The 14,835-nt window shown below is 44.0% G+C and overlaps 1 protein-coding gene across 1 annotated transcript in view; it reads left to right on the top strand.

Annotated features, from left to right (window-relative positions):
- The first annotated feature begins 295 nt into the window (after positions 1 to 295).
- MAN1A1 (mannosidase alpha class 1A member 1) overlaps positions 296 to 14,835 on the top strand; it is a 141,066-nt gene continuing 126,526 nt past the window's right edge. Inside the window, exon 1 of the mRNA XM_041423972.1 lies at positions 296 to 1,112. Coding sequence (XP_041279906.1) covers positions 522 to 1,112 — 591 coding nt within the window. The 5' untranslated portion in view covers positions 296 to 521. The remainder of the gene's footprint in view (positions 1,113 to 14,835) is intronic.

Below are 14,835 nucleotides of genomic sequence, written 5' to 3'. Positions count from 1 at the left end.
GTCAAGGTGCTCTTTTACCTACAGAAAAAAAAAGAAGCCCCAAGCCAATAAATAAGATTAAGCCCTGTTTTCATGCAAAGAACAGATGAGGGCTCTCCCTGCCGGGGGGTCAGGAGCGGTTCCCGGCCCGGCCGTGCCCCCGCTCCCCTCGCACCGCCCCCGGCCCAGCGCGCGCCGCCAGACGCTGTGTGCGCGCCCGTGCACGCGCGCGCGTGAGGGCGCAGGCCCCCGCGCCCCGCCCCCGGCCGCCCGGCAGTTCCGCGCGGGCGGAGCGGGGAGCGGCACCCGCGGCGGCGGCGGCCCGGCGGCAGCATGGGCTGGAGCTGACAGCGCCCGCCCCGCAGACTCTGCCGAGCGCTGCCGGCGGGGGAGCAGAGGGAGCGCGGCCGCGGGGAAGGGAAAAGTTGCCGCGTCCGCCCGGGGAAACTTTGTGCAGCCGAAGCGGGGAGGGGGCGGCGGAGCCGAGCCGTCCGGTGCGGTGCGGTCCCTGCGCGGCGCGGCGCTGAGGCGGCGCGGGGGTCATGCCCGCCGCCAGCTTGCTGCCGCTCTTCGGTAGCGCGGCGGGGCCGGGGACGCTGGGCGGCCCCGCGGGCAGCGGCGCGGGCGGTGGGGGCAGGAAGGCGGCGGGCCCCGGCGCGTTCCGGCTGACGGAGAAGTTCGTGCTGCTGCTGGTGTTCAGCGCCTTCATCACCCTCTGCTTCGGGGCCATCTTTTTCCTGCCCGACTCCTCCAAGCTTCTCAGCGGCGTCTTCTTCCACTCGGCCGCCCTGCAGCCGCCGCCGCCGCCGCCCGGCGGGCAGCCCCGCGCCCCTCCGCAGCCCGGAGGCGGACCGGCGGCGGCGGCGGCCGCGGACGGGGCGGGCAGCCTGGAGCGGATCCGCGCGGACCACGAGCGGGCTCTGCGGGAGGCCAAGGAGACGCTGCAGAAGCTGCCCGAGGAGATCCGCAGAGACATCCGCCAGGACAAGGAGAAACTTCTGCAGGACGCCCGCGGCAGGAAGGAGGCGGGTGCCCCCGGGCTGCCCCAGCGCCTTTTCCGCCAGCCCGTCGGCGCCGTGGGGCAGGATCCCGCCGACCCCGACGTCCGGCAGAGGAGGGAGAAAATCAAAGAGGTGGGTGGTGGCGGCTATCGGTCCCGCTCCGGGGGATGCGCCTCGACACTCCCGCGCGGGGCAACAGGTCTCTGCCGGGTCTGGCGGCGGTGTTGGGGGACCCCTGACCCTTCCTGCCGCCTCCTCCCTGCGGGAAGGGGGTCTTTCTGGCCGGCTGTCCCTCGTTAGCCGCGGCGCAGGTCAGCGGCGTCGCCCGCGGTTGCATCCTCGCAGCCCGCGGTGCGTTCCTGCCGGCTCCGTGCCGGCTGCGCTTCCCTCCCTCCCAACGTTGCCCGGTTCCCCCAGCTGTTGCACCGAAACCCGGCGAGAAAGCAAAGCCCCGCGAGGGCTGGCAGGCTATGGATCGCTTCGCGGGGCGCCGAGGGCTGGGGACGGCGGCGCCGGGGAGAGAGAGCGGCGCGGGTCCGCTTGCGCTCCCCATGGGACGTCCCGGGCTCGGCCGGTGGGCGCCAGATGCCTCCGCGGGGTGCGGGCGGCAGCGGGGCACGGCTCCCTGCCCGAGCCGCGCTCCGGGCAGAGGAGCTGTCCGGGGCTGTTCGGCGCCGCGCGGGTGCGGGTGCAGGTGCGGTGCAGCGCTCCAGAGGTGTCGCGGTCTGTCTCGGGTCCGTGCGGTTCGCTCTTCACTCGGCTGTCTGAAGAGTTGAGGGCATTTGGCGAAATACAGTCAATTTAGGTTGCAGCGGTAAAGTGTCAGAGCTGTGTGTCTTTGACAAATTCTTTCAACCGCCTTTTTTTCCGTCCTGCTGCTCGGTTGGTTCAGGTGCCGGTTTAAATCCTTCCTTACAAAAATTCTCCAAACTGTGTCTAGGTAATGCTGTCGTGGGCAGAGCTTGACAGGGTCCTCTAGCAGAAGAAGAATTTCCTTGGTAATACAGTTCAACTTCCCATCAGTGCTGGCTGGTTTGTTTATCGAACTGACAATTTCAGCTGCCTGCAGAGATTAGGGTTTATGAATTAATTAGTAGTATATATTTCATGTTCTGTGGTGATGGAAATGAGATAGGCAAGAGACTTACTACAGAATATTTCAGTATTTGTGAAACCTGGTTAGCCTTATTTAAAGTTATTTATTTTTATTGTGTGTTTGTACAGAGTGCTCTGAAAAGTGAGCTGTGATATCACAAGAAGCATCACATAATAAGCACAAATACCAAGTTGTGTTCTGTGCTCTGGAGTCCTTGTGTCACTTTAACTATTTCAGCAAATTGTGTAGCATAGTTTTAAGTCATAAGCAGCATGTACCAATGCAAAGGTATTTTGAAGGGAGAAACTCTTAGGAGTACACGGTACAGACCATGTCTTGAAGTGTGCAGAGAGTATGTTGTCTTCTGGTTTAGTCATGCAGTCTCCCTGAGGCATATGGAAAGTTGGAAATACCAGCAAACTCTTTTTCCAGCTATGTGACGTTTCCATGTAGAAGTATTTAGAAGTAATGAGGCTCCAGACCTGATGTACGTGATTCTGTAGTACAGAAGACTGTAACAAGTAACTAAACAGAAGGAAGAGAACACTTAAACATACTGCTGTCCTGCTGGTCCCACCGTGTGCCAGCTAGTCTGAGTTACCTTTTGTTATGTGTGGATATGCATGTGTATGTGTACTTATAAACATATGGCCAGTATCTCTTCAATTTCTTTCTCCCTTTCCTTTCCATCCTCTTTCTCCTTCACATTGACACAGAGCATCAGTTTCACAGTAGCCTCCCCAAGCCAGAGTTTTGGCTGTTTAAGCATAGGAGATGACACAGAAACTCCACTTGGTTTCCAGATCTTTGCTTTCCTTCATGCCTCAGTTTTGCTATGTGTTGTTTCTGAGAGTTTCTTTTCCTCCTAAATTACTATGTGATCTTAACGTCTTGGTTCCTTACTTGCTTTAGCATTTTTGCAGTACTTTGCCTAGCTTGATTTTTGTCTTTTTTGAAGAATACATTTTTTCCATTGACAATAAAACAGTGTTTCTGTTCTGTGCTGACTTCCTTCACATTGTTTCATGTGTTGGCTTTTTTGTTGCTGTTCTCTTTTGTCTTTTGGCAAGCTTTAGCCCCCCTTTATTTGTATTGTTACCTAAGTGTCAAGATGAATTTCTAATCTGCAGTCTTTTTTGCTTAGTTTTAAAACTTTAAATAGTTTTAAATGTGTCTTTTTTAAAGTATGAACTTTTGTACTGTATTGTAAATGCACAGAAACCAGAATTATCCCGTAAAGTTCTTCTCTTTGTGCCCAGTGGTTACATGCTGGAGATGCAAACATAAGAAATCTTTCTGCTTTCATACTCTTTTGAGCCTGGAATTCGCATCTGCATTGCATGATTTATGTCATATATCTAGAACTCAAAATTTGAAACTAGTCTTGGCAATACTTTTTACAGAAGGAAGCAAGTTACTTTAAAGGAAAAGAATGCCAAAAAATAAGGTTGTTCTTCCCTGTGTTTTTGTTCTGGAAGGTCTCTTTCCCGCCAACATGCTGACATAAAGCTGAGAGGGGAGATACCTTAGAGATGTTTTGTCCATTTACTGTTTTAAATTTTAAGTTGACATGTGTGTTTAGAAGTCCAGCCAGTACAATATCACTTGAAATCACAAAGCCATGAAATGCTGTGACTTGATGGCATTTCTTAGCCAAGTTTTGTTCTAGAAATTTTAACGACTTTTTCTACAGCTTGCTCTTTTATATGAGGAAAAAACCCAAACAGGGTGAAACTTTAACCAAGAAGGAAATATAAAGGTTCTTGAACCTCTCTTAGTAGTTAAACCAACATAATATTACCAAAAAGAAAAAAGAAATGCTAGATGCTTATTGAGCAAGTAAAATACTTGTGGAAACATGAAGAACTAGAGATCCTGTTGCTATCACTTCTTTTTCACTCTGTCAGAACAACATGGTTTCTCTCAATGTCTGTGTGTGGGAACTGCCCCGCTGTGTCACACCTCTGGGGCTGGCTGTGCGCAGGGAAGGGACATGAGCCAGACCAGCGATACTGGTGGGTGCTGTGCTAGTCCTTTGTTTCTCTTCTGTTGATGTGTTACAGGCAAACTCAGAGGAAGGAGCAGCACTGCCAGCAGTGGGGCTTTCCCCAGTACTTCCTGTTCAGCTGCTGTCAGTTGCTTGTTGCTGCTGATTTTTCACTACGTGGCCTCATGTTGCCTGCCCTGGGTGTTGTCCTCATGCAGGATGCCTCAGGGACGCTCGAGCAATGAAGCACACTTGAGCATACCAGCACACTTGCATTTGCCAGAACTTACATTTTTCAGTCCTCCTCCAGTGCTCCCATATCTTGGAGCAAGGTCTGGGTCCCTGGTATGCCTGTGGCAAGAGTCTCCTGTGGTATCTGTTCCCTACCTGGAGAAAAGGAGTGGAAGACAATGATGATTCTATTCCACTCAAGTGCAATGCATTCCGGTCTCTGCTTTTGTCACTGTTGGTTATGGCTGGGCATCTTTATTCCTGATGTCAAGGGAAGACTTGCAGGTGCATAGGTAGTCGATACGAATAAAAGAAATTATTAGAAGAGTATGATAATAGTGGAGAGAGGCTATGAAGGCAGGAGATGCATTCTTTTAATAAGGAAAATCTGATTTTGTGTCTTCCCCAAGTCTCATTCCTCTCTCTTCCAAGAAAAAAATGGTGCTGGAATTATTTAGGTGTTAAGAAAAGAGCAAAACCTAAGCTCTTTTTATTTTACAGCAAAAGAATAGAAACGATGAGTGAGCTAGCTCAGGTACTAGAAGCTGTATAATCACATTAGTGCGGTGCTCTGCCCAGACTAATTAATCCTGCTGAACAGCAAGCTCTTGGTGCTGGTGGAGCACCATACTAATGCAGCTGTGCTGTTCTTGTACAAGGTAACTAGCTTGGAAACTGTTCATGGTATTGATCAGAGCTGTTTGGACATGTTTTCAGGATAAAAGCCTCCCTGGTAAATTGGAATCAATGTCTAAAGAGCATGGTCATGCAGTGCTATAAGGGCTTGCACAGCTTTCAGCTGTTGCAGTCATGTAGTACAAGTCCTGCCAAGAGGAATTTGAGCGCCAGTCCTTTGAGCTCAACAGGGCAGTGGTTGCAAGTCAGCAAAAGAGACTCTAAAGCTTCCCTCCCAATCTTTCATAAAGAAATGAATTCAGGTGGCATTGGCAGTGTGAATTCTGAAGCTTTTTGAGTCCTCGGTTTTCATTTCCTATGGTGGCTTTTGTGCAGTTTAGATGGCAGTCTCAGTAATGTTACAGGGATGTTCAGCAATATCTTGAGGAAAGAGAACTTGTGAGCATGGAAATAAAGCACTAATCAGAGATCTTACATGTGCTTGACATGAAATACTTGGGCATAATCAGATCTCTTCATTAACAAGTAGTGATGGCAAAATTATGGATGGTCACTCACTGCTGTGGAAGGGCAGTTGACCCCTTGTGTCTTCCTGCCTGCTTCCCCCAGTTGCTTTCCTACTGCCTGGTATCCTGGTGCTGCTGCTCAGGAAGGGCAGTGCCAGCTGGATGGAGTTTTATTTCCTTATGAGGGTGTTTACATGACAAGGTGAGCTCACTAATACTTCTTGCTATTGGAAGAGGAGAAGTCTCTTCATACCACGTTTGATTGCTTTCTCCCACTATCTGCTTTCTGTGACTTTCACCGCATCCCTCCATAAGCTGCTTCAGCTCAGCAAGTCAGCTAAAAACTGTCAGAGCAAGACAAAAAAAGAAACTGGATGGATTTCTGCTAAACTTTCTGTCAGGTTGGTGAGTCAAAGGTGTTAATGAAAGAGTTGACTTGGTGCTAGTTTTGGCTGTGGTGAGGGAACAGGTGGATGAAAGGTGTGAAATCTCTTTGAGAAGCTGTGTCTTAGCACTAGGTATCTGGTTTTCTTGCCTAAGTTCTCCATTAAAACCGAATCCCTGCAATGAGACTTTTGCAGAGCAAAGGTTCTGTCTACTGTAATCATCTTCAGCAGAATGAAGCATTCCCCTTCAGAAGGTTTACCCCCCCAACCCCTCTTCTCATAACAGAAAAGGAGAAAGGATATACAGAAACAGGAATTACTGAAGCCCCAGCTACTGCAGACCAAAATTCAGAGTGCTTTTAGTTGTGAGCACCTTCATAGGAGAGGGAACAGTTAAAATGCAACAGTATTGGGTGGTTTGAATTTCAAACAGAAAAAGCCACATTCCCTGACGGTTCATTTATTTAAGAACATGATTCAGTGAAAGGAAAAGAGTTGACACGTAATGAGTAAGCAGTGTGTTGATTCCTGCCAACATGCTGATGATGATGCAATCAATGCATTTCGAAAGAAGTTTTCCTGAAGTGTCTTGTGACCTTAATGCTGACATGTTATAGTTGTCATTAAGTTTGTTGAAGTTTAAAATTAGTCTTGTTTTTTTCTCACCCAAAGCTTTGTTTATTTACTTGTAGTCTTCAGTATTTTTATATTTGCTATTTCTTTCTGAGTGTTTGATAGTGCTTTCCTTCCTGATGAATACTGTTTGTGGGGTTTTTTTTCTTATGGTTTTATGAAAGTCACTGAGGAGGTGAATAAAATGCCTAAAGATGGGAATCATGTATGATGATGGTAAGCTGGAGGTGGCCAGGTTTGCCTTATGATATCCAAAATGTCACAAACTAATAAATTAAAGTACTTGCTTAGGGTTAATGGCACTACAGGATGCAGAGAAGCTTCAGCTGTGTTACTGAGCATGATTCAGTGACTCACTTGGCAGAACCTATGGAGAGGCAGCTCAACTTGCCAAGCAGACGTGAAGCTACTCTTGCTTTAGTTGGGTTTGTGGCCTGAGAGGGTAGGCAGCTGAAATAGTTTAGTGGAGGTCTGAGCACAGTGCATGTAGTGGACCCCCACTAAGCCACTGCATTTCAAAGGAGAGGAAAGTGGAGGAGAATGGTCTGAGGTATCTTTATGTCCCCAAAATATGAAATAGGGTGTATATTTGCCAAATTAATGTTCTTCCTGATAAGACACCCTAGGGTCTTTTTAGGGAAGGGTATTGTTTCAGGTGAGTTGTTTCAGGTGCTGCCGTGTTTGGGTTTTTGTTTTGTTTTGTTTGTTTGGGGATTTTTAGTGAGAACCTCATAGCCTCCCTTCAGTCAAATGATCTTGGATTTGAACTGGGATCATGAGTTGGAGGGGTGTTTCACTGTATGACTGTGTGCATATCTGATTGGAATGGGGTGTGTTCCCAATTGCTAGTTCATGTTTTTACAGCCTTGCACCTGTTCTCTATGTGCTAAGAATAATATTTAATTTTCCTATCTTCAGAGTTGGTCTATATTCTCAACAGGTAAATTTTTCCCAAGTAACTGAATGTCCTTTATAACCAGATCCTCAGAATTGTGGGGAAAATGAAAAGGCTTTAAGTGTTGGATGGAAAACATCTGATTTTCACCAAAAAAAAAAAAAAAACCAAAAGCCACAAACAAACAAACAAACAAACAAAAAACCAAAAAAAAACCCCAAAAAACAAAACAAAACCAAGTACATGATTAATTCTTTATCTTTCTGTAAAGGCAAAATGTAAATTCCAGACACATAGGACTCTTCATGAGAACTAAATAAGGTGATGTAAACATGTGAGGTAAAGCTTAAAATGGAATATCTGCTGTACTTCAGCAGAAGTTACATTCTCATAGTGATGATTTTGTATTTAATGGTAGTATAGCAGCCTATGGCAGCCAATTAATATAAAGAAATAGACTAAATCATAACAGTTAGTGAGTACAGTTGCCTAAGGCTGTAGTTCCGTGCTGCAGACAAACTGAAGTAGAAAAAATCCTACCTGTTTATTAAAATCTACTGTTAAGACCAAAAAAAGGTCTTATCTCATTCAGGGAGCAAATATGAGTGGTAGACAGCCAGGCTTTGATACCTTCTTTGAATTTTAATGAAAGGATAAGATTTATGAAAAGGAAGTCATGGAGAGGCAGAAGACAGCTCTTCTTGTGGAAAATAATTAATATTTTTGCAGAAGGACCTGTGTGACTGTTGGATGGACAGACCTTTTCTTAAAGTTGTCTGAAACATGCTGCTCTAAGGGTTGCTGTTTGTTAACTTCCTCTTTGGTTAGGTTGGGGTGTTTTCTAGCTTGGGGAGCCAGCATAAGAGGAAATTTCTGCGGTTTTCGTCTTAAAGATAATATCTTGATAAGTATTTCCTTTATTTACAAATAACAAATTTGTCTTCCTAACTCATTTGGCACAGTAAGAGTAATACTTCAGGAAAGTGGCTTTGATTCAGTGTTCACTCTGTCTCAACAGTGCAGCACTTTCTCTGGCAATAAATTGCCACCTGAGGTGGTACAGAGATGACACACTGCCTGTGTATCTTTTTTGTAACAAACTCAAGTATTCAGATGTGTCTCTGTGTAAAGCAGGTTTTAGACATTCAGTTTTGAAGGATTTTGTGGTCTCTTTCTAAGTTATTTATAAACCTGTGATTTTACAAGTGAGGGAAATAATTGCCGGGGGGGTGAGGACCTGTGAATTAAGCAATATGGGCAATGTACCAGATGCTCAATATACTGGTTCCTTTTGTGTGAAAATCTTCTTTATCCACAACGTTATTCAGTTGTTTGTTTTTTGTTGTTTTTCTTTTTTTCACTGAGTTGTTTGGGCTTTTCAAAACATGTGGTATAAAGACTGTGTGCACACTTCTAAGAGGCATCTTCTGTTTTTTTTTGTTTTCCATGACTCTTTTTAATCGTGTCTGTAAGTCTGTTATGAAAACATAATTGGTGAGTAATGAAGCGCATGCTTCCCCGAACCAGATCAAATGAAACCTTTCACAGGCTGGTGCTTGAGCTGCAGTTTTATCGCAGTGCTTGGCAGCCCTGCCTGCAGGAGGCTTTGCTGTCAAGGGGAAGCACTTGGGTGCTTTTCTAGGGCTGAGAGTGGTCCATTGACTCACACAGGGTTGCACAGTGTGCCAGGTTTCCGAGCAGAACGTGGAGACCTGGTTCTTGTTTGGTCGTTCCCCGCTAAGCCAGGGACTGTTGCTCCGTGCTGGGTGAAGGGTGTCTTTGCTCCCACCTGTGCTGCAGGTCCTCAGCATGGACATGTCAGTTCTTTAGGGTCAGTTTAAACCCCAGCTTTGGAGTATGATTCATGGTTGCACATGAGCAGCTTTGCTTTACCACTAAACTGCTGCTAAATGCATTGTTTTATTGCAGGGACAGGTTAAACCTGAGACTCCCTGGTCCTGTGTTTAGATCATCAGCTTTGTAAAGCTTTTGAAGCAGCACTTTGAGTGCTGTGCTCCAGTGCTGTTATGAAGGAAGGCATGTAGAGTAGCAAAACTCCTAGTTTGCCTTTCTTGCATCTTGAAATCTTCAGTTTGAACTCTGTTGTAACCAAGAAAGGCTTGCATGAAATAATATGACAACTTGCTATAACTCTCCACGGTAAGCCGGTTGGATTTTATAGCTGGTATTTATGAAGATGCAGGTATTGCTCATTTTGATGCCTCTGATTTGAAAAGCTTTTCAAACAGATTGGATGAGCACATAACCTGCTGTTGCATTCTTATAACTGTTAAAATTAAACATTCACAGTCCTTGTGGGAACACTGAGAAATGCAGTCTCTTAGGCAAGGGTAACTACAAGTGTAAAATCTATTTTCATTTGTCTTCCTACTCCTTCTTGGAAGCTGCATGTACCTTGGCTTTAAACTGTTTCAAGAATACGGAAAGTGAGTGAACTCTGACTTACTTGAAACTTGGGCCTTTCTTTTAAGGCAAATCTCTAATCAGGTAAGGAAATAGGTGAAAATCAGAAGAGATGGTAGGCAATACTTTGCAAAGGACTGAAAAAATTCTGTGCAATGAATGAGCTGATGACTGTGGAACATCTGGCTGTTAAAAGAATTTGTGTGCATCTCAAAAATACTTAAGGAAGAATCAGCTTCTTTCTCTGATACTGGGTAGAAACAGCAGTTACAGTTTTAATGGAAAAGTATGCAGCTTTGCACTTCCCATATGAAGATATATAATGCTGGCAATTTAGGGTAGAGGCAGTACTATGTGTTTTTCATATGAATAAAGTAGAAAGAAAGAATGTCTGATACTTTCTTCACAGAATTTTACATCATCTCACTTGTGTAGGGGTGATCATATTGCTTGGCAACATAAACCCTCTTTTTCAATTATTTATTAAAAGTCAGTGTCTGCTTTTAAAACAGTGCAGTAAAATTACACTAGATCAATGTGGCTTGCTTCTTTAATTAGTATTCAGGCCACTGTGAGACTATTTTTTAAAAGTACCTGGATACTTTTCTTTCACTTAGTTCCCTGCTAAATATGAATCTTTGCCTTTTGAAATTCTTTTGTTCAGGGACTGCTTTCTTCCAAGGAAATAGGAAGTAGCTAGTGTAAAAGAATATCAAGCTAAAAAAAGCCATTTTGCTTTCAAAGTGTACTGCTTAAGGAGATAGTAATTTTACTGTTCAGTGATAGACACGTGCAGATGCAGACCCAGTCTTTAACTCTGCTCGTGCTTTTCTCACTGCCTTTGAGCACTGACATCTGTTGGTGCAGTGCATGGTGGTACTGCTGATAAAGCTTTGCCCATGCTGCTGTCTGTGGGGAAATCTGTTGCTTGCTACTGTGGTTGTAGTTCTCCACCCATCTGTGGTTTTAAGAATTGCACTTGAAATTCTGAGTTGGACCTAGGTAGTAATACTAAATTCTTTAAAGCTTAAAGAAGAGAAATAGATGTTAATAATTTGCAGTGATGGATTTCTGTCCCCCACCCCCATCAAGCAACAGAAAACCTAATTACCATTTAGAGAGCAGAAGAGTTATATATGTTACTTATTTAAAAAGTTATACCATGTCAAAACTGCATGCTGCTTTCTTTGTTCTGGTTAGATCATCTGAAGAATCGCCACGGGAAAAGCTATGACCAACTGCAAATTGACTGATATTTTTATGTCTTATTCTGTAAATCTCTAGAGTAAGTGTGGCACTGAACTTGAACTGACTGAAATAGAAAGGTGTGTCATCTTGTTAAGGGCTGAAGGGACATCACAGATCAACAAGGGCACTTCAAAGAAATTACGTTTCTGAAGAAAAGCCCATATATATGTTAATGCAGTTTCTTTAAAAAAAAAAGTTCATGTATTGATAGAGATATATTAATATCTCTCTCCACATGTGTGTTTTACATAAGAGTGAAATATGTTGTGCAATTGGTCTCTTGTCAGTAGCTGAGAATGCAGTTTGCTGGGGACAAGCTCTGTGTGGTCTGAAACAACACCTTGAAAAAAGTTAAAGGCATAGGATTTGTTTTACAAATCATCATATAAATTGAAAATATTATACATATGCTACAGGCAAAATCAAGAACATCAGGATGAAGCAAAGAAATCCTTGTGTTTCAATAATCAGCTTTGCTCAAGTTTATTTTTTTGTTATATAAAAGATAGTAGTAAAGAGTAACTGCAAAAAGTAGATGTTCTCTAAGTTTTCAGACTTCATGGAAACAGTTTTCATATGCAGCCTTATCATCTGTAGGCACTATGGAGACTCAGTTGGTCTGTATTTATGCACACTGGTAGTCCTGTTTGTTCTTTTTCCTAACCTCCTGCTTACCACAGAATTTTGTTGTTAAGAAGGAGAGAGATTCAGGCTTGCCACTGGACCTCTGGGTGCCTGATCTCTTGCACAGAGCAGAGCAGACTTCAAAATAAAATTGAGTTGCTCAGTCTTGTGCACTCAAGTAAGGAAGATCGCTACAGAGGGAGATTCTGCAGCCCTTCTGGACAAACATATTCCAGTGTCTGAAGACCCTTATTGCAGGATTCTTGAACTGTTATTGTGTCTGGATTCAATTTCTCTTGCTGCAACTGATGACATTGCCTTTACTCCTTTCATTGTGCCCCACTGAAATGATCTTGGCTAACTTTTCTCCATGGGTACCCCCTAAGTCATTAAGAAGCCACTCTTTTCTAGTCCAAACATAGCCAGCTTCATTTACCTCTTTTCATAGGTCATTGTATTCTCCATCATTTAAAAAAAAATCTCTAGTCATTGCAGGGGAGCTGAAAACCAGGAACAGGGCTTCCATTTGAGACATCAGGAACGTCACATGGAAAGAGTTTGTTGCTTCCCATCACCAGCATGCACTCATGCTAACACAGTTTACCTTCATCATTGGAAGGATGCTTTGCTTATTTGTGTTCAACCAGGTGTTCACCAGGACCGCCAGGACATCTGTCCCAAAGCTGGTTTTTAGCCTCTAAATTCCTGTTATATACTTAGGCATAAGGTTTTTGCATTTGGCTTTATTTGATTTCAAGAGTTGGCCATCAGCTCGTGGGATCATTCAGGTGGGAGCCCTCTTGTCCACCCTCTTGATTGCTGGAGTTTGGGTTACACGTGAAGGTGGTGACTGTGTTTGTTTGCTCTTTTGGTCATTTGAACCCCAGAGACACGTCACTCGTAGCTAGCTGCTAGATAGACTTTGACCTGTTTACAGCTGTCGTGAGAGTGTCAAACCAGCCACTTTTTTATGAGTCTTGTCCATTCCTTTTTCACTGCTTAGTGCTAAGGCAGGACTGTGTCAAAAAGCCTGTCAGGGAAATTGTGTCTGCTGCGCTGTCCGCATCCACAGAGCCAGTGGCTTCATCATAAGTATCTGGGTCGATTTGATACATTTTGCCTTTGGGAAATTTTCCTTGCCATTTGCAAAGATGTTTTTGTCCTTCATATTCCTGGAAAGAGAATGAAAGAGGTTCTGCTCCATTTTCTTCCCAAGGTTTGGAATAAAGCTGTCTTGTAATTCCCCAGAATTTCCTTCTTGTTTTTTTCCTCAGTTACCAGTGCCCATGTGGTTTGGTCCTTCATTTGTTGTAAAGGCACCTCCTGTCTAGCTTCTTCATGAGTTTTGGCTTCCTCTTCCCTGGTGCCTAGCCAGTGTTTCTGAGTTGTTCTCGGATATCTCCCCACATCTTCTCATCCCCCCTCTTCCCTGGGGGCTTGTGCTCCACCTGAGCTGCTTATGCAGCCACCCTCCTCTCCTGATGTGACAGATTGAAGGTCAATGAGATCTCCTGGGCACCTTTGCCCTACAGGGGATTCTCCCATAGGATCCTGCAGATCAGGTCCCTGAAGAAATTGAGCTCATTCCCCTGGAGTTCTGGGTCTTATATTGCCTTCTGCATTTCTTTCAGGATTGTAATCTCTGCTGTCTAGCATTTAAATAGACTTGGGGTTTAGACATTTCTCATTCATGCATCAGTTGCTTTGAAGCAAGCTTTTATCCTGGGAGTTGGGGTGGTGGAGGAAAATGCCAATGCAGCCTTTCCTGGCTATTTTGCTGCCTCTCTGTTTCTCTGGGGAAGCCCAGCAGGCAACTGTATATTAGCAGATATTTTTTATTTAAAAGGATAAGGAAATGTTTACTGGACAAAGAGATTGGGTTAATACAGGACTTGATATTAGAATGTTTTAAATACTAGCTGTTGATGGAAAACAAAGCTCTTAGTTGCAGCTTTTGCCACTTTTGTGGCTGTAGATGGGTGACTAGCACAATGACATGGTCTGTGTGGTGTTTTGAAGTATCTTTCCTCTGCATACCTCTGATCAAAATATCAGTCACCTGATGTTTATACATTGCAGGTATGAAACTAAGGACATGAAAGCTAACAGAGTCATTTCAAAGTTGGTAGGTTTGGAGTTCATATTGAAACTTACATGGGTTCTGTTAAATTAGGTTTAAGGTGCAGCTCTTTTTCAAGGGTCTAACTGCTAGCTTATAAACATCTATTTTTCAATTAAATTTCCATCTGTTTTTTTGTGACTTACTATGGGGTTTACAGGAGGAACTGTAAATATTTTTACAGTGGGTTTGTACTATTGAACTACATGCTGATTCAGAAGTGTCCAACTCACCAGCATTTGATTTTCTGTCACTTTTGATGTCATAAAATGAAGTCTTTCTTTACCCTGCCACATGATCAGTGTCCAGACCCACTAGTCACTTCTAAAAGGGTTGGTTTCCAGCATTATAGAAATACATGAGCATCCCTTCAATTTGACATACCTATTATGATTTTGTGATGTGAGAAGCAAAGCTCCTTATAGCTATAGCAGGGACTATATAATCTTCCTTTTGCCCCAGATTTATAGTCCTTTGTTATGGGAACAGTGACCATACATAGTTTTTATTTGGCCCTGTAAATGTGAAAAGGTAGCTGTTTAAAACCTATAATAAGTACTTTTGGTAGGAACTGAGTAAGTTTGAGGAAAGAGCATTGAGGTTTTAAAGAGGAGTTAAGCTTATTTTAATTTTCATTAGACTACTTTTTAAAAATTTTCTACTGTACCTGAGTATGGAGGTTTCATTTCATCAAGAAAGTAAGTTATTTTGGATGTTCAGCAATCCAAAGCATGACCAGTGGCTGCACCTGTCCACTTCTACATTTTTGATCGGTGACTTGAATAAAAAATTCAGCATTTTCCTACATAAGGCTGATCCTGTAGTCTAAGCTAGTGAAGTCACACCATTGTGATTTCTTGCACATGAAAAGAAACTTTTAGATGAATGATCACCTGGTAGGCACTGAGAGAACCTTTTTTTTGGTCAGCTGTAGTCTTAATCATAAGAACCAAGAGGATACAAATATCGATGGAGCTATTTTAAACACAGAGTAGTGCACTGCAAGGTATTACATGTGTTCATTTCAGAGTACCTCTGCAGTAGCTTAATGGTGTGCTAATTACCTGTTA

This window comes from Onychostruthus taczanowskii, unplaced genomic scaffold, assembly GCF_017590055.1.
Source record: "Onychostruthus taczanowskii isolate IOZ18803 unplaced genomic scaffold, ASM1759005v1 scaffold8, whole genome shotgun sequence".
NCBI lineage: Eukaryota > Metazoa > Chordata > Aves > Passeriformes > Passeridae > Onychostruthus > Onychostruthus taczanowskii.
This window is presented reverse-complemented; position numbering and strand designations above follow the sequence as displayed.